The sequence below is a fragment of the Neltuma alba genome, unplaced genomic scaffold (assembly GCF_004799145.2).
Source record: "Neltuma alba isolate B1F8T4 unplaced genomic scaffold, ASM479914v2 tig00013377_pilon, whole genome shotgun sequence".
Classification (NCBI taxonomy): Eukaryota; Viridiplantae; Streptophyta; class Magnoliopsida; order Fabales; family Fabaceae; genus Neltuma; species Neltuma alba.
In genome coordinates this window covers 70,468-88,825 of record NW_021637639.1, presented here as the reverse complement: position 1 = coordinate 88,825, position 18,358 = coordinate 70,468, and the positions used below count along the sequence as shown (strand labels likewise).

General features: G+C 34.9%; 3 protein-coding genes and 1 pseudogene across 3 annotated transcripts; 3 read left to right on the top strand and 1 right to left on the bottom strand.

Annotated features, from left to right (window-relative positions):
- Nucleotides 1-2,662, top strand: LOC114736856 (probable E3 ubiquitin-protein ligase RHY1A). Its single transcript, XM_028924742.1, has 3 exons — nucleotides 1-236; nucleotides 1,277-1,464; nucleotides 2,021-2,662. The coding sequence occupies exons 1-3, from the start codon at nucleotides 27-29 to the stop codon at nucleotides 2,433-2,435; spliced, it is 813 nt and encodes a 270-aa protein (XP_028780575.1). The 5' UTR covers nucleotides 1-26; the 3' UTR covers nucleotides 2,436-2,662.
- A 2,258-nt stretch (nucleotides 2,663-4,920) lies between these two features.
- Nucleotides 4,921-7,322, top strand: LOC114736866 (probable protein phosphatase 2C 63; annotated as a pseudogene).
- A 1,341-nt stretch (nucleotides 7,323-8,663) lies between these two features.
- LOC114736859 (zinc finger SWIM domain-containing protein 7-like) lies at nucleotides 8,664-10,353 on the top strand. Its single transcript, XM_028924745.1, has 5 exons — nucleotides 8,664-8,999; nucleotides 9,141-9,162; nucleotides 9,262-9,367; nucleotides 9,869-9,976; nucleotides 10,153-10,353. The coding sequence occupies exons 1-5, from the start codon at nucleotides 8,939-8,941 to the stop codon at nucleotides 10,252-10,254; spliced, it is 399 nt and encodes a 132-aa protein (XP_028780578.1). The 5' UTR covers nucleotides 8,664-8,938; the 3' UTR covers nucleotides 10,255-10,353.
- Nucleotides 10,354-10,831: 478 nt separating this feature from the next.
- On the bottom strand, nucleotides 10,832-13,088 carry LOC114736858 (upstream activation factor subunit UAF30-like). Its single transcript, XM_028924744.1, has 2 exons — nucleotides 12,736-13,088; nucleotides 10,832-11,218 (listed from the first exon to the last, which is right to left on the bottom strand). The coding sequence occupies exons 1-2, from the start codon at nucleotides 13,021-13,023 to the stop codon at nucleotides 11,099-11,101; spliced, it is 408 nt and encodes a 135-aa protein (XP_028780577.1). The 5' UTR covers nucleotides 13,024-13,088; the 3' UTR covers nucleotides 10,832-11,098.
- Between the last annotated feature and the right edge of the window lie 5,270 nt (nucleotides 13,089-18,358).

The window sequence follows — 18,358 nt, the reverse complement described above, 5'->3', positions numbered from 1 at the left end:
CCTCTCAGATTCGGGTTTGCTAGTGCATGACGAGTGCTTCGGAGCTATTCTACAATCGGAGGTATCGTTTGGGACGAGCCTCTGATTATCTTGGGAACGATTCGTTGCCCGATAGATACCTTCACTTCGATGTTAATAACCGTCGCCATCATCACCATCCACACGATTTCAGTGATGGTGAGACTCTCCGACGGTCCACGCCAACGCAGCGGCTATTCCATCGTTTGTCCTCCACGGTAAGCCTTTTTTTCTAATAACATTTTTATAGGCTTAATTTCTCTGAAAGAAGACCGAAGGGAGTAGACTTTTAGATAAAAGTCGAGCTACGGTACTTCTTTGGGTGAAATTTTGCGTGCAATTGGTTAATTAGACACCTGCTGTCAGCTTTGGGCATGAACAGCTCCTGGATTTTCATGGAATTGGATTATTGATCTAACTTCTAAGTGATGGCTATCAGAAAGCTAGTATAAGTTCTTTTACGCATATCCGTGTCTTTATTTATGTTTGAAACTGGATCAATTAGGAAATCAACGATCTGGTGAGGATGCAAGTCTACAGGATTTCATTCTTTTCCCATTCCATCGTGGAACCCTTCCTACATAACAAAGGAAGCATACAAGGGGGGCTCTTCAAGGATTTGGTTTTGTTTGATGTTGCAATTGTTATAAGGCTTAACGTTCGGCTTAGGGATGTATCGAGGGTCCATGTTGCAAGTTTTACCCAGCTCAATGCCTCACTTAGATCTGGTTCCCCCATTAATGTTATCCCTGAATCTTATCGACTGGATCTATTTTGGGTTAAGGTTTGGGCATGGACCATGGACGATGTAGAGCTCAAGTTCACCATCCGATAGCTCATAATATATCACAAAATTTGAGAAGGTCGCCCGAATGTTAAGATCATTGTGCATTCGAGGCCTTCATGGATTAGCCTTTTAAGTTATAGTGTGCCATGGAGTTTTACTTGTCAGTCAAGCAGCCTTCTGCATCTTCTTTGAGCTAAAAGTTTTTAGATGTTTAATGTGTTTTTTCTGGTTAACCATGCTAAGCTTTTTTTTCTTTTTCTCCCCCCCCCCCTTTATGGGTTTGGTGTTAATGTGAATATGCCCTTGGTTTTGTTTATTAACTTTTGTCATTCCTCAAAGCATTACAGAATTGTCATTTGTTCACTTCTTTCCGTTGGTAGGAAATTGATAATAGTGTTAATCTTTTATACCGAGGTTTGAGTTTGACTATTATGGTCTGAGTCTCCTAACTTGCTATATTCGTTTCCTTAGGAGCGGGAATCAGCTAGACTTGACCGGTGGCATAACCGATCTCTTTCAAACACGAGCAATTCTGCTGAAAATGTTAGCAGTTTCAGGGGCCCTAGAGTGACTGGCAATGACAGGCTACCCGTAGCTGTGGTACATGCAAGGGCAAGACTCCTTCAGAGGCTGAGTGCAGCACCTCCGTCCAGAAACAGGTTTGCATTTAACACATTGTTTTCTTAGTTTGTTGTGGCACATGGACATGCGGTACAGCTTAGAAGCATCTGGTAGCTTATTATCTTGATATACAGTACTTCTATATCTGTGAAACAGAGAAGCTGGTAAGTGTCAATGTAATCTATGTGCCTGTCTGAATATGTGAAGAACGGATCTGGGTAAATGATCTAGTATCAATATCATATAGCCTAGGTGTATTAACCTGATCAATATATCATTATAAAATGTATGACATGTCTAGCTATTTATAAATCAGATGGTGCAGTTTACTTCTCATATTTTGTGTAATACACGGTCTTCTTCTTTTCCTCCCCCCGCCCCCCGGTGGCCGGGAACGAAACAAAATCGAGCAACTAATTTGGGATATATACGGCTTTTCACGGCTTGATAGGGAGCCAATATCTTAGATGCAGCTATTGGTGTCTCTTCGTTTTGCTGTTTCTTGGTGTCATTTTATGATTAAGTGGTAAATGAAAACCATTTTTGTTCTGTTTGCACTAATAGATGTCTTTGCTTCCCTCTTGTTTTTCTTAGGCAAAGAGGTAGAGCCTCTCTAGATATTGACGACATGAGGCATACTAACTTCAGGGATGAAGAGAGCAGTGAATCATCAACAACTGGTTTAGCTGAGGGTTTCTCATTAACTGACTTAACTTTACAAATGGAAAGGTCCCAACTCTCACATGAAGTGAACAAAAAACCACCAGGACTCAACCAGGAGGCCATAGACCGTTTGCATATGGAAGTATTTGGCAACAGGGAAACACAAACGGAAGAACTGGAATCTATAGTACTGCAGGATTGTGGCATATGCCTAGAAACTTTTCTGGATGGAGACAAGCTGATACGCTTGCCATGTGGGCACAGATTCCACTCTGTCTGTTTGGATCCATGGGTTCGAAAATGTGGCGATTGCCCGTTCTGTAGAAGAGAGATATTTGTAAACTAGAAAAGCCAATGCGCATTGCATGAAGTTTGTGGACATGTTGCATCTGCATACAGGGTAATGTCGTTGTTTTTGATGTTGTATTGCTGTTTTTGTGGTTATGAAAAATACCATGAAGTTGCATTTTTTCCGTAGTCATGCGGATTTGTATTGATAAAATTTGGTGCATGCTAGCATTTTTACTCGTACTTGTGACTATGAAATGAGAGCGTTGTGTTTTCTTGTTCCCATACCATAAGGATTGCGATTTTGTTCACCAAAAAATAAAGAATTGTGATTTTGTTGGAGAACATGCAACGTGATTAAAAAGAACAGAGAGTGATTATAAATCCCAGTACCAGCCAATAAACAGAAATCCTAGGCATGATATAAATTAATGGACAATGGAATCAGGAAGATCAGAAAATACGTACGAATCATATTTACGTGACCATGATTCAATTAATGCGAATGACGATGATACCTTTATTGAAGTCGTTTCCCTAAAAAAATTGAAGTCAATCAAGATGAGTTGCATTATTATTATGCATATGAAGCCAAAATTTTTTTAAACATCTGCATATAGATATAGATATTGTACTAAAAAAATTGGAAAAGATTTTAACAAGTCATTAATTGGAAATATTTTTTGATACGTTAAGAGATTTTAGACCCTTAACCTTTTGATGGCAAGAAAAAACCCTTGACCCTTGCATGCCCATCCTAAATCCCACCGTTTAATTGGAAATATTTAAATGATACAATATAAAATTACACAAGATTGCTGGTCAAAAAAAATATATATATAAAATTACACAAGATTAATTTTGCGCATTACGTATTACGTATTAAAATGTAAATAATTAGCCAATTGTATATGAATCCCAGAAATTCTAAAAATGAAAAAAAATTATCCCACAACTAAGTGAGAATATTTAAATATAAATTTTTAACTTAAAAATACGATTTTTTTTTTCCATTTTCGTTTTCGTTTTCATCTCTATCAAATTGCTTCCAGCAAATCAAATGCGGCATTAGGACTTTAGTAAAATGTTTATAATAATTTATAAGACTAAAATGTCATCAATTTTTTTAATTCCCCAGCTGTCGTTCCCCACTTTTGTAAACTACTACTACATCCGGTTTTTAATATAAGAACTTGTTTGATTTTTATTTTAGTACTAAATATAAGACCCCAATCAATTTTATCTCTCATATTAATCTATTTTTTTTAAGATAGTCCTTGTAATAATAATAGTTATGGCCAATATACTTGATTAGTAAGAATATTTTAGGAAAGACAATACATATTTATTACAAATAACTAACTTAATAAACTTTTTTATTATAAAATCTAAATAGAAGCATCAGTCTTACCGAATTAGCCTAAATCTTGTAAGCCAACAAGACCAACAGAAAGCAGCAAGTCTCTCATAATACAGCAAAATTTCAATTCTTATTAAAAAAAATGTTTACATTTAGTGTTCAACGGCTACTTGAACATGATTATTTTTAATAAGAAGATACTTGTGTTTAGTAAACAAAAATTCTGAGATAAAATAGACAATTTACAAAGCATCATAGTTTGCAACAAACATTCACACACCTCCTTAGAAATAAGTATTACCAAAAAAAAATGTGCAATTTGATTACCAATACAATTTTTATTATCATGATTAAGTCCAACCAAACATGCCTTTAACGATAACGGGATAAAAATTACTAACGGGATTAAAATTACTACTCCTCCGGTCTTTAATATAAGACCCATTTATCTAATTTGATTAGATTAAGGAAGTTAGGTAAGTTAGTTAATTATAAGAAAAGTGACACATTTTTCCTAAAACACCATAATCATCTTTTTTAATACCCCTTCCCCCTCTTCTACTTGATTATGGTTGAGGGAGTATCCATAGGGGTAATTTAGAGAAAATTGATAAATATGAGAAATGGGTCTTATATTTAGGACTAATACCAACTCAACAATTGGGTCCTATATTAAGGACCGGAGGAGTATTACGGGTCTGCAAGAGAGTTAAATCAAAGGGGCTCTAACTCTTTCATAAAAGTTACCCAAAAAAAAAAATCTTTCGTAAACGTGAGATTATGATTTGGAATGTAAGATATAATAAAGAAGTGAATTATAATTAAAAAAATAAAAACAAAGAGAGAGCATGATCCAAATAGATGGTTCCGTTGTCATATTTGCCACATATCAATTTGAATATTATTACCATTCGCATTCAAATATTTTATTTGGTGGTTATCCATAAAAATCATGAATTTTGTATTCATGAATAAAAAATTAGTCATGTTGGTGATACGACCAAACTCTAATAATAATAATAATAAATTAAGAAAAATGAATACCAGGAGCCGAAGGGGGTTTAACAAAACCACCAGATGAGGACACCTTCTTTGGGAACTGAACCGTTCCCAACGCGCATACAGGACGCACGCGTCACCTATAAAAGGCGCCACTTTAGTCCGTCTTCTTCGTTCTTACGCGGCAGAACACTCCTACTTTCCTCTGTACTCTTGACTTCTCACCCTAAAACCCCGTGGTTTCTATTTCTTCGTTGCCTATTTTACCTCTGTAAAACCTTACCATTCATTCTTCACACAGATATAAACCCTTTCGATTTCATCAAGCTCAAGTTTATGAGTATTTAATTGTATCTGTTTATCTATCTACGTGAAGATGATGATGATGCGTTCGTTTCATGGCTTGCTGGAACACTGTTTTGGCGGGCTTGGGGATGAATGCGATGGTCTTCTCTGGCACTCGGAATTGAAGCCACACGCCTCTGGTGATTTCTCCATCGCCGTCGCTCAAGCCAATTCCAGCCTCGAAGATCAGAGCCAAGTCTTTACTTCTCCCTCCGCCACCTACGTTGGTGTCTATGATGGCCACGGCGGTCCTGAAGCTTCCAGATTTGTTAACAAACGCCTCTTTCATTATTTACAAAGTAATTTGCTCTTTCCTTGATTGATTAGGTTGCATTTCAGAAAATTTTCGTAAATTGAAGGGAAGTTGTTGTGTGGATTCGTTGGGATTTGTGGTCCAGTGGTATGATCATGAGCAGTTATTTTTCCTTTCTGTAATAAAATCTATGAGCACTGCTTACTAGTTATTTGCTACTCTTTTCTAGAATTTTCCGTTGAAAATGGGGGATTATCAGTGGATGTGATAAAAGAGGCGTTTCATGCAATCGAGGATGATTTCTTGAGCTTGGTGAAGAAATCGTTGCACACAAGTCCCCGAATTGCTTCCGTAGGATCGTGTTGTCTCGTTGGTGCAATTTCTGACAATCTATTATATGTTGCGAACCTTGGTGATTCTAGAGTAGTTCTTGGGCGGAGAGCTATGGTGGCCCACAATCATTCGGTGGTGGCACAACGGTTGTCAACTGACCATAATGTATGTGAGGAGGTGAGGAGAGAGGTCGAATCTCTTCATCCTGATGATGAACAGATAGTGGTTTTTAGTCGCGGAACTTGGAGGATTAAAGGCATCATACAGGTATAGGGCCTTTTTTTTTTCGTTGATTTGCTTATTTAATTTTTCCTGACACAACCTTTTATCTAAACATGCTTTTAGAAAAAATGCCTAATCAAATTTTTGTTTAATATATGATGATGATAGATTGACTTTCTCACTCGGTTATCTATTTACAGTCAACCATGCCCTAGTCCATGATCGTTATAGTCAGACATGCGTGTCTAATGGTAATAACCGCTGTGAATTGTGGTCATGGATAGAATCGTGGAATAGCCCTCCCTTGTTTCCCCAGAGATTCATTATGTTTGATATCCTCCTAGGTTTCAGCGAGAGCATTTGCTTGTATATCTCACATTCTTTACTTTTCATAGCCTTTGTGCTTTAAAATAAAAGCTTATACATCAGAGTGTTAATGCGGACAAATAACACAAATTTTGAGTAAATGAGTACTAGTTTGAATCTCTTATGTAATTCCTACTAAATTGTGGAGAGAGATAAACGTATATGTCAGAAATGAAACACATTATTATATGTTTATCCTTCTCTTCACTTTAGGGATTTTAAATTCCACACATGTTATCTACGATTTTCCTTCCAATCTTCTAGTCCCCTTTAACCTAATTCTATGGTTGTCATGAACTTAAATGTACGTCCAGCATTTTATCAAAAAATTATCAACACTCAACATATTAACCTTTTTATTGCATGTGTTTGACTCCAACTCTTAAAAGCAACTGTGATGAAAAGGTCCGGGAAGACGATCTAAATTCTGAAGTTCTAAACCTTTTTGTTCTGCAGGTGTCAAGATCTATAGGTGACGTGTATCTCAAGAACCCTGACTGTTTGTAGAGACCCTTTTTCCAGAAATTTGGCAACCCTCTTCCTTTGAAACGTCCTGTAATGACAGCTGAACCATCAGTCATTGTCAGGGAGCTTGGGTCACAAGATTTGTTTCTGATATTTGCATCAGATGGCCTGTGGGAACAATTAACTGATGAAGAAGCGGTTCAGATTGTGTACAAATATCCAAGAGCAGTAAGTTCCTTGTCTTATCTATAAGATGCTTTTATACTTGTAATGATTTGAACTGCACTACACAGTTATTAAATTGAATCTAACTTGTGTTTCTGGATCGATCAATCAGGGATTGCCAAGAGATTGGTAAGAGCTGCTCTTGATTCGGCTGCAAAGAAGAGAGAGATGAGATATAATGACATGAAGAAAATAAAAAGGGAGTAAGAAGACTTTTCCATGATGACATTACTGTTATAGTAGTGTATCTTGATCACCGAAAGAAGTCCACCTTCAAAGTTAACAAAAATGCTCTCGGCTCGATAAGTGCTCCTATGGATATTTTCTCCCTAAAGAGAAATGAAACGGAACAGAGTATCTTTCCTAAAGCTGCCTGAAGAATAGATCTTCCCATGTCTCTACATGATATCATCGGACTAATAATGGATGAAGATGAGTGATGTAGGTGCATGCATGCAGGCTGAGGATCCTTTGGAAGAAGGGATGAAATTTCAGGGATGGTAACAGTGGTTACTGAAAAATTATCATTGATGCCAATAAGCATGTACATAGTTTGAGTTCTCTTTTTTAGGTCGCTGATCTCAATTTTGTTTCTCAGGTTCTTTGAGATGGTAAGAAAATAAATTTCAATTTGATTGATTTCTAATCATGTTGATCTCCTTCTATGGGCATGACCAGTGGTAATTTAAGAGCAGGGTCATGATAATGAACTATGATTCTGGCATTTGAAAGACATTTGGTGATCTGATTTATTTTATTAAAATTAATTATTTGCATCCATCGTCTTTGCCATAGATATATGTGTGTGTGTGTATATTAAAATTGTTTTTGTTTAACTATTTTTTGGCTCGAAACTATTTTTTTTTTTTTAAAAAAATATCTATCCACGTTGAACTAGTAATTTTATATTTCAATGATTAGTGAATTTCGAAGTGTTAGTATCTGATATTGAACAAACATGTGTTCTAATGTTCTAAATCGACTAATTCATTTTTTTTTTTGGGGGACAATGACATGTTTATCAGAAATTAATTTGGTTACTTTTAAAATTTCCAAAAAATCCATTCCCTGGAAAGGGAACAACAAACATTGTCATGATTTCTTTTCTTTTGCCCCCCGGCCCCCCGGGGGGTGACAAAGTTAGGAAATTTAGAGGTAAATGTATTTAATTCAATAATAAATGAAAATGCTGGCAAAAAATAAAAGTGAAAATAAAAATACTCATGTATACTTAATTTAGGATAGACCCAATTAAACATCAAAAATTGCTGATAGAAAACATGTTTTTTCTTGTTACAAGATCCACAGGATTTTTAGCCAAGGTGGAGGTGAATAGGTGCCATTATGCCACAAATGTAATTTGTTTTAGCCAAATGCATTGACATAAATGGTTTTTTTTTTCGCCGACATAAATGTAATTTTTTAATGATAATGGATTGGGTTTAAATATAAGATTCTTTTTTTGACAAAATTTAATGAAACATTAGAAAGGTGTTTCAAATCTCATCAAAGGTGATAATAGGTTTAAGGGGATGTTTGGAAGCACTCAAAAGTGCTTTTCAAAAACACTTTTTCACAAAACAAGATAAACTCCTCTACATATTACCTCGTATACCATAAAAACACTTTTAAAATCATGGTTTGGTTTTCATCCAAACATCCCCTAAATCATATCATATAAGGCATGGAGGAAGTAATACAATGCTCTGCCGACTTCCAACAAACATCAAAAGTCCGATGAACGGCTCAATATCCGTAGCTGTTCAAGCTACTGGGGTTCACCCTGCGAGCTTGCTCTGTGACAACATCTTTACGGATATAATGCCCCTTCTTCTTTCAGGCATTCAGTCAAACAGTTTGTGGCCCATGCTATCGCCGACACTATTCCCCTCTCACGCTTCCAAGTTCCAACATCCATCCATCCCATCCCACGACCCACTTTCAAAGCACGCTTCTCTTGGAATCATCACTCACTTTCTCAGATCATAAGCAAATGAGCGCCAGCAATTTGGTGGCAGAGGCAATCTGGAAGGAAATTGAGTCAGAACGTTCAGGTCCGCCTCTCTCTCCCCTACCTCTATAGTTCTGTTGCTGATATTGCATATTGATTGTTTACCTAAATTTGACTTTGGCTTTTCAATCATGCATGTCAAACGCGGCACGGCATTATTGTTATCGAACTGCGTTGGCCACAGTGACCGATGATCATCTATGGACGTCAGTAGATTTCTTTTGTTTCGTGGTTTTGAAGTCATTTGTTGAACAATGAATGGGTTTTCACTCGTGTTTAACAACTCATTTACTTTTTGAACCCAGATTGCACTTCATATTTGGCAAGAACTTTGAGCGAGCCGCCAGAATTTTGGATCAAAGAGGTGTCAAGAAGATTTCTGGGGAGCCCAGCGGAAGATCCATCTTCCAGGTTTGATTCCATTATTCCCATTCTATCTCCAAGAAATGCCAGGAAACTCAGGAATAATCCGATTTTTTTCCCCTCCATTTTCGTATTCATAGTCATCCCCGGGAGGTTTCGAGAATAGCAATTTGGACATTCTGGTCACTTTGCATTAAAGGTTATGGATATCTGAAAGGACTTGGAAAGAGTTTCATCATATGGTCTGATTAGGTACACCCAGAGAAGGCGCATTCAGCCTGTGTGCTGATTTCAAGTTGGCAATCACTGTTTGCTAATTTCTATACATCCGAATATGGCATTGAGTTTCGACTGTTATAAGATTTTTGTCTCTTTATTTTATATTGATATTGACATTCCATATTACTGAATTATTAACAAAATCTTTGCGTTTAACGAGACAATAATTGAAAAACTCCCTACAAGCCTTAACCATTTTGGCCATAGTAGTAGTTGAATGCTTATAATGTCGAATAGAGTTTTGACAACTCGAACTTGTGTGTTATCCAGGTAATGGGAGAATCCAGAAGAAAAGAGGAGTATCTATGTTTTCCTGAGAACTTCTGCTCCTGTTATTCCTTCTTCTATGACGTCGTCAACAGAACAGAACAGCTTTGTGTGAGTCCACATCCTTGCTTCTCCATGCTTATCTTGCTTCTAACTTCTGCATTGGCAAAACCTTAAACTCAAACTTAGTAGTTTGCAGGTGTTTTTATTAGATGAGTTAATAATAAACTTTTCACAAAATTGTTCAAGTAATTTGTTTGCTTCACATATATCTTGGTGTGTTGTAGTGCAAACATCAATTAGCTGCAAGACTTGCAGCATCATTGGGAGCTTACTCAGAAGTGAAGATGTCTGATCAGGAACTAGCCATGTTGCTGTCCAAGCTATAGGCATTCAACTAAACGTTTTCCAGACTAAGATTATACAATCAAGACCTTTTACATTCATAAAGACGAATGTTTATAACACATTGAAAAGAAAAGGCATTAGAAGCATAAGCCTCACACTTTATCTATTTACATTTCTTTACAGAAAGTGTTATTATAGCTTGGAACAACGTTTACGATGACAATGGTCTAGCTTGGAACAACGTTTACGATGACAATGGTCTATCCCCTCTCGCTTTCCGAATTGTTTTAGAGCTCTAAGTACACTGGAACTCGATTTGCCTCAAAAAATTAAACTTCAGTTGGTAGGTTCACACACAACCCTTCATTCGGATGATTACAGATGTTCTTTGATTAGATGCAGCAGCAAATTGGGGAGAAAAGGAAATGCTTATTGTTCTTCTCAACTGCTGAGTTTATCAATTTCGTTCCCCAATCTTTCCACTAGGGTTTCCCGAAAGAGATAAAGTGAGAGACCCAACATGCTTATTTAATTTATCTCTTCATATTGGATTACTTGGCTTTTGCAACCAGAATCGAGAACGAAATCTTCAGCACAAAGCAACTCGAGATCTAACAAGGAAACCATGAGGTCAAGTAGAAACCTACATGGTAGTACCACAGCCTGTTAAACAGCTACATTGCTCAAGCAAAACCCTTTAACAAAGCTTGTTCTGTTAAGAAACAACCAAAAAAAAAGAAAAAAAAAAAGGCTACTAAATGGCAGGACATAAATTAATATTCAAATTCTACTAGTTCCATAGCCAAAACATATGACCTGCCCTACAAAACACAGTTTTTTCCCTTCAACAATTGGCAAGCTTCAGAGCTAATTTTTCACTTGCTATCATTTGAGGAAGTGAGGGCTGATCAATCCGGCAACCTCCAGAAACCCAATTTGATCTTTCCCCGCAAATATCTTCTTCAGCTTCTCATCACAGATGATAATCTTCTTGTTTTGAGGGTCCTGTCAGAATTTGATGGCGCAACCAAGTTAGGACTAGAATGAAAAGATCGATTCATTAGTAAAAAAACAATCAAAATGTAAAACATCATCCATTGCTTTTGCCCAGAAGCAAGGCATCCAATCAGATAACCATATGAGACGACTACAAGCATGACTGCAGCACCTCTCCGTCAACCATACTTATATCAACTTAACAGAAAGGGATATCAAAAGAATTCAGTGAAATCACACAAATCAATCAAGAGATTATAAGGAAAATAGAGGTTCAAATTGCAAGTAGTCAAGCTTGCTTGCATAACAAGTAATCATTGAAGCATCCATAAGGCTTAGAAAGAGGTAGATTAGATTAGATACGGTTGACTCATGTAGACAAGTAACTTTGACAGCACCCCCCAATATAATATGATATGGCCATTCACAAGTGAACTCATGCCATATCAAATACATATAATAACAGAGCACATCCCAATCCCACAAAAGGAAAGCATTTTTGAACTTCATCAGCTAACCAACCATCAATTTCTCTCACACACACACACAAACAAAAAATAAATAAATAAAGATACAAATTTGAATGCCATCATTAACAATATCAAAAAGGTTAACACCCATAATAAGTAATTTCAATCCACTCAGATAACTAGAGATATTGAGCAAGAATTCTTAGACAGAAATGTACCTGCAATAGTATGACTTTAATCAATCGTTCTAAGAACTAGAAATTATTTTTTTTTTTTTTTTTGAACCAGCATAAGAACTAGAAATTAGCCAAAACGTTAAAGAGGAGATCAAATTATGAAGTTGACAATAATGGGAACACCACTGTAAATACCACCATTCCGTTGACCTACATCTACTCCAAGATTGGGAAAATGGAGAGGCAGCTAGGACAGATGCTAACTGAAAAAGCGTATAAAAATCATCAATAAACCAAAAATCTGCATCAACAAAAAATGAAACCATATGGAAAATGAGGCTCAAACCCATACAAGATCAATTTAAGTATACACCTGTCAGTGTATAGGTTCATTTCTCGCATAGGGAGCCTATACAAGAAATGAACCAAGAGCCATTGTATAAGATTGTCAATATACAGAAGCATCAAAAGAATCCACCACGATTAGGTTTAGCTCGGTTAGTACAATAAAATAGAATTTCTCTTCAGAACCAGAAAACCCTTCTTGTAATCCAAAAATTACGGGGGAAAAAAACAAATGGTAGTAATATATTAACATGGTATAATCATTACATTAAGGAAAAAAAATGCTGTTCTTCTTTCTCTCCTTAATTTTAAGCAAGGCGCGTGTTTAATTACCAGAGGAAAGCGCCTAATGTGCAAAGAAAGGGCAGAATTAAAAAAATCCCAAAACACGCAAAACAATACCAGAATATTAAAAAAAGGCATCACCTTTCAGGACAACGAGTACTTAAAACTCGAAAACAGAGGGTGAAGTTAAACACCTGAAGAACATAAAAGAGAAATGATCAAGAAGAAAAAGAAGAAGGAGATGCTTCACCTGAAGATTGTTCTCCTTAATGTAAGCCCAAATCTGCTTGAGAGCTTGGGTTCGAGAAATTTCGGGAACCCCAACGAGGGCTTGCATTTCGGGGGAGACTCTGCGAGGCCTCATGATACCTCGAGGCTGCTTCCCAGTAGGGGGTTGAGACACAGTAGCAGAAGTGGGACTTCGAACCAGGCGCAACGTAGGAGGAGGGCGAGCGAACATGGTGTGAGAAGGGCGAGCGAGGGACGCCGTTTCGCCGGCGAGGAAGTTGGAGAAGAGACCGGCGGTCGGGATAGCCATGTCGTTTAGCGAACTCTGAGCGAAAGGATAGAGCGCCCAAGGAAGATGAAGATGATAGTGATGTCCTTTTGCTTATTGAGTCGCTCGGTGTTCACTAGACCCGATTTTTCAGCCCTCGCGGCCCTCCTACATTTACCACAATGCCCTTGATCTTGTTGGCAAATGGCAATAATCAGGATTTTTTTTTGCAGTCGATCTTTTTCCGCCTTAAAATTTTTAAGATTTTTTGGCGGAAAATTGTTTGCGTTAAAAAAAGGTGAGTTTTTGGTACCTATGCCTTGACTTGTGAGTAATTTTTTTGACTAAAAAGAATTGACTACTTTTACAAATATTCATATATATTAATTTTTTGAATTGTCTTATGTTCCTTTTTTAGTGGAGAAAAATTAGTGAATGGTTGGAAAAAAAATTTTAAATTTTAAGGACATTACTAAAGGCTAAAGCGTTGGTGTGCACTGCCAACAAGAAGCATGTTCTCTTACTCCCAAAAATAAAGCACATTATCGTTTTTGAAAAACTTTATTATAATATTCGATATAATGAATAAAAATGAAAACAAATGGGAGGGAGGGAAAGGAGAGCAACACCAAAAAAACAAAGCTACAACCCAAAAAATTTCAGTAAAAATATAAGATACTTTTTTCTTAAAACAATGAGGGCTAAGCCCAAAAGGACCAAGATATTTTTGAAAATAAGACATGGGCTTGAAATTACAATCAGCCCAATCTTAGCTTATTTTGGTACAAAGCCCAATCTTAGCTAACAATTTGAATAGTGTGACGTGTGGTTTTAGAATTGGGCTACATATGGAGGCCCAAATCCAAAACATTGGGCCGATTAAAATACGGGTATAGAGTTGTACATTGGGCCAAACTGTGAAATATTCCTGGGATGTTTTTGGTCCTTATTAAATCATTTAATTTACTCTTTTAACAGTAGTAATCTCTATAATTTCGCTCTATTAACACTATCAGACCACGTACCAAAACCTAATTGTGCTAACAAAGAAAAACTCATAGAGATCAAATTAAAAATTAAAGAAAGTTATAAGTACCTTAAGAATGGTTTTCCCTACTATAATCCTCGAAAAACCTTATCCTTCCAAAAGATGCTACATTGAAGACCGGGCTTATATTTGATGTCAAGACCTCTGAACACATTAACCGGACTAATCCAAAGACCCAATCATGTTTTTTTAAAACCCAAATTTAATGCCAGTTAACTTGAATTTATCAGCCAAATTTTTGTGATCCTTGTTGTGTTGGGCTTTACAAATTAGTTTACATGGATGTTTGTTACATTAAAACAATGTAGTACTATAGGATTAAGTTTAGCAAAAGTAACTATTCTCTCGTAACTTGATAAATTAATGTTCGAATCTCGGTTAAAAGAAGTGTTTATATTAGTCCACAGTTTTTTTAAATAATTTTTTGTGCATTTAACGTCCTAAAATTTTTTTTCAATAGCATTTAGTATTCAAATTTAAGGTGCTCACTATTGCAGAGGAAAATACTTTTAACGGAAATCGCAGTAAAAATATTTTACAATAATGATTGCTAGTAAAAAACTATTTTAAGATATTAGCTAAATCATAAATTAATTTGCATGACACTGATGTGCATCTTAACCCAGACATATATTAGCTGTTTTCAACAGTCACCAAGTTAGGTGTATGTGACCTTATTTAAATTGAAATAAATTGCACCTGCCTTCTATGTGAAATCCAAATACCTGAGCATCACTTTCGATCTCTCAGTCTCACTCTCTCAGTGCCATTCAAAAGACACATATTTCCTTTTTTCTTATGAGACAAAATATTAATTAGCACTCACAGAAGAGAAGCTGCTAGAAATTAAAGAACAAGGACGTTGCTCCTAATTACTCCCTCCGTTCCTTATTATAGGAGACATTTGATGCTTATGACATGTTCCTATATATAAGAGATACTTAAAAGTTGTCTCTACTTTTTTGTGTTGATTTCCTATTTTACTCATATTTATTGTCTCCAACTCACACTCTCTCTCCCTCCCACTTCTCTTTCTTTCAATAATTTAATTGTTCTCTCTCATGCTCTCTCTCCTTATTAATGAGGGCATTTTTGGAAAAAAATTATATTTTTCACACATTGATTGTTCTTAACTAATTTTAACTGCTTTTTTGATCAACGTAATTCGGTTATTCGTCTCTTATAATAAGAAACGGAGGGAGTAATTACTAGCTCCGGTCCTAATTATAAAAGTTAGTTGACTAATTTGAGAAGATTAAGAAAAGAAGTTAAGTTAGTTATTTGTAGTAAATAGATATTGTCTTTTCTAAAACATCCTTGCTAATTAAATGTGTTGGCTAGAATTATTATTATTACAAGGACTATCTTAGAAAAAAATATATAAATATGATAGACAAAATGGATTGGGGTCTTATATTTAAGATCAAAATAAAAGTCAAATAAGATTTTATATTAAGGACCGGAGGTAGTACTAAGTTAAGAGTATATAATTATTATTATAAAAGCAGCAACCAAGGTAGGCAGAGTCAATAAGAAGTTGAAGGGTAATTGATTGATTGAGAGAAAGCAAATTAAATGAAAGTAGATGCAATGTAACATGTTACCTTTAAACGACACAAAAACCCTACACACACGTCTCTCTTTATTTATTTATTTCACGTTCTCATCAACTTTATTTTTTAAAAAACTATTTATGCAACCCCTTCAATCTTTTGCTTTTAATTGACCTCAGGTTATTGAGATATTACCAGCATAGTGTTTTGTCTTTACAGATACTATAAACTATTGCAATTATTTGATCCTTCTAACAAAAACAACAGTGATTTGATCCGCCTTGTAAATTCAAGTTGTTGGTATCTATCTATCTATCTATCTAATTTCAAAAAAAAAAAATCACGTAAGCAAAAGAAATATATATATATATATATGTTTCATAATAGATATATGTACAAATGACTCTCATGATCTATGTACATAAAAAAAAAAATAGAGGACACACCCTATTCCTCAATTCAAATCTTCAGTATCACATATTACTTATTCGACCACACTTATTAATTAGGTCAAGTTTTCCAATAATATATAACCACATGTCCTATTTTTAAAATATTATCATTTAATAATATTTAATTATAAATTCATATGAAACAAAAAAATAACTCATGATCATATGTGATTGAAAAATTTAACATAATGAATATAAAGAATTTAACCTAATTTTTTTATTTTAATTAAATAACAATAGTCTTTAATATAGGACCCAATTCTTGAGTTGGTTTTGGTCCTAAATATAAGACCCATTTCTCATATTTATCAATTTTCTCTAAATTACCCCTATAGACACTCCCTCAACTATAATCAAATAGAAGAATAAGATGAGGTATTAAAAAAGATGATTATGGTGTTTTAGGAAAAATGTGTCACTTTTTTTATAATTAACTAACTTACCTAACTTCCTTAATCTAATCAAATTAGTTAAATGGGTCTTATATTAAGGACTGGAGGAGTATTATATAATAAAATTCAATTATATATGTGTGACGACGTTATCTACCTAAGTTTGAAGGATGATGTTAGTCACTTTCATCGCGCCCTGCTTGGGAATGAAGGTACCCACATAAATGTACACGTGGCATTTACTGACTGCCCCATCAAAACCTCCGAGGTTCAAACCAACGGCTGTCAATGATCTTGCTGGTGAGAAATCTAACGACTGAAAATTCAGTTCCACCTTTTCTGAAAAGTCAACTCCGTACATTTTACTCCTTTCTTTTAAGGTGTGTTTGGGTGACACCCCAAACCATGGTTTGGAGACCCAAACCATGGTTTGGAGAATAATCTACCCAAACACCCCCTCCAAAAACCAAAACCATGGTTTTGACTCCAAAACCATGGTTTTGAAAAAAGCAAAATTTTTTTTGCTTTTGGAGAAAAAAGGAAGAGTGTGAGGGCCTATATGATATGTATCTTGTTATTTTTTTATAAACATATTTTTTTATAAATATATTTAATCTTATATTTTATAAATATATATAAACATTAATTATTTATTAATTATATTATCTTATGTATTATTAATTATGTTGGTAAAAAACATATTATTAACAATTTTATTCCTTCAAATTAAAATATATCATAAAATCTATTTTTTCTGTAATTATCATATTAACTTATGTCTTTTTTTTAGTAATTTGTATATAGAAAAAGTGCTTCTGATAACAACTATCCAAACACTCTCACTTCGCAGAATCACTTTTTTACAAAATCTATTCTTCACAGAATCTATTTTCTCTAGAATCTATTCTCCAGAATCACTTTTCTAAACCACAGTTTGGTTTCATCCAAACACGCCCTTAATATTGTTTTCCCAACCTAGTTTAACCTTTTCACTCCTTTGTGTTGTGCCTTTGTGAACCACCACAACAACTCCCTTTTAGGGACACTGTGACAATTCTAGATTAGTTGCTGATAGAAATTGGAGTTTTAATTAACATATGTAGAGAAGATTTTAGCGTTGTGAACTATTTGATTGAATTAACAACTTTTTGTATCCTTAATCACCCATTATTTATCAGATGAGAAACGGAACTTGCATAAGTCGGGATAGAGTTTGATACGTTATTATTGAATCTCTTTTAAACAAGGATATTGGGTATTTATTTCAAAAAAAATTGATTTGTTCTTATTGAATTTCTTTCATAAGCAATGATATTCAGTTTTTATTTGGAATAAATTATTATTTCAGTAAGGGTTAATATAATTTTTTATCCCTCAAATTTCAAACTATAGATTTTGGTCTCTTAGGGGATAAAATGGTCTAAATTTTTATTAGATTATAGGAACTCATATTTTAAATAAATAAAAAACTTGAGAGACTAAAATTTATAGTTTGAAATTTGAGGGATCAAAACCAAAATAAAAATAAACTTAAAGGACAAAAGTTTGTATTAACCCTTGCAGCGATCTATGTATATGTTGATGGCGTAGGTAGAGGAAAATGCTACAATATCCCTCCCAATACAAATTAATGTTCAGCAGAATATATGTTCCTATTTACGAAATCTAGGTAATAATTAATATATTTTTCTAGAATGACATTATGTATGTATATATATTGTTGAACTTTATTCATTTATTGGGTTGCGAAGAAGTATGAGTATTTTGGAAGTGATTAAAATGATATTTTATGTAAACAAGCACAACTACTCAAAAGGGCTTCAACGTCGACGTTTAATCATAACACTATCCCACCAGAAGGAATTAATGAGCATCATGGGAGCATGATCCAATAAGAATAATTAATTAGCAAAAATGATAATAATGGACTTT

Coding starts and splice junctions, on each gene's coding strand:
- LOC114736856 (XM_028924742.1), top strand. CDS start 27: ATGACGAGTGCTTCGGAGCTATTCTACAATCGGAGGTATCGTTTGGGA. Junction 237..1,276: donor TCCATCGTTTGTCCTCCACG/GTAAGCCTTTTT, acceptor TCGTTTCCTTAG/GAGCGGGAATCAGCTAGACT. Junction 1,465..2,020: donor GCACCTCCGTCCAGAAACAG/GTTTGCATTTAA, acceptor TGTTTTTCTTAG/GCAAAGAGGTAGAGCCTCTC.
- LOC114736859 (XM_028924745.1), top strand. CDS start 8,939: ATGAGCGCCAGCAATTTGGTGGCAGAGGCAATCTGGAAGGAAATTGAG. Junction 9,000..9,140: donor AATTGAGTCAGAACGTTCAG/GTCCGCCTCTCT, acceptor CGTTGGCCACAG/TGACCGATGATCATCTATGG. Junction 9,163..9,261: donor ACCGATGATCATCTATGGAC/GTCAGTAGATTT, acceptor TTTTGAACCCAG/ATTGCACTTCATATTTGGCA.
- LOC114736858 (XM_028924744.1), bottom strand. CDS start 13,023: ATGGCTATCCCGACCGCCGGTCTCTTCTCCAACTTCCTCGCCGGCGAA. Junction 11,219..12,735: donor TTAAGGAGAACAATCTTCAG/GTGAAGCATCTC, acceptor AAATTCTGACAG/GACCCTCAAAACAAGAAGAT.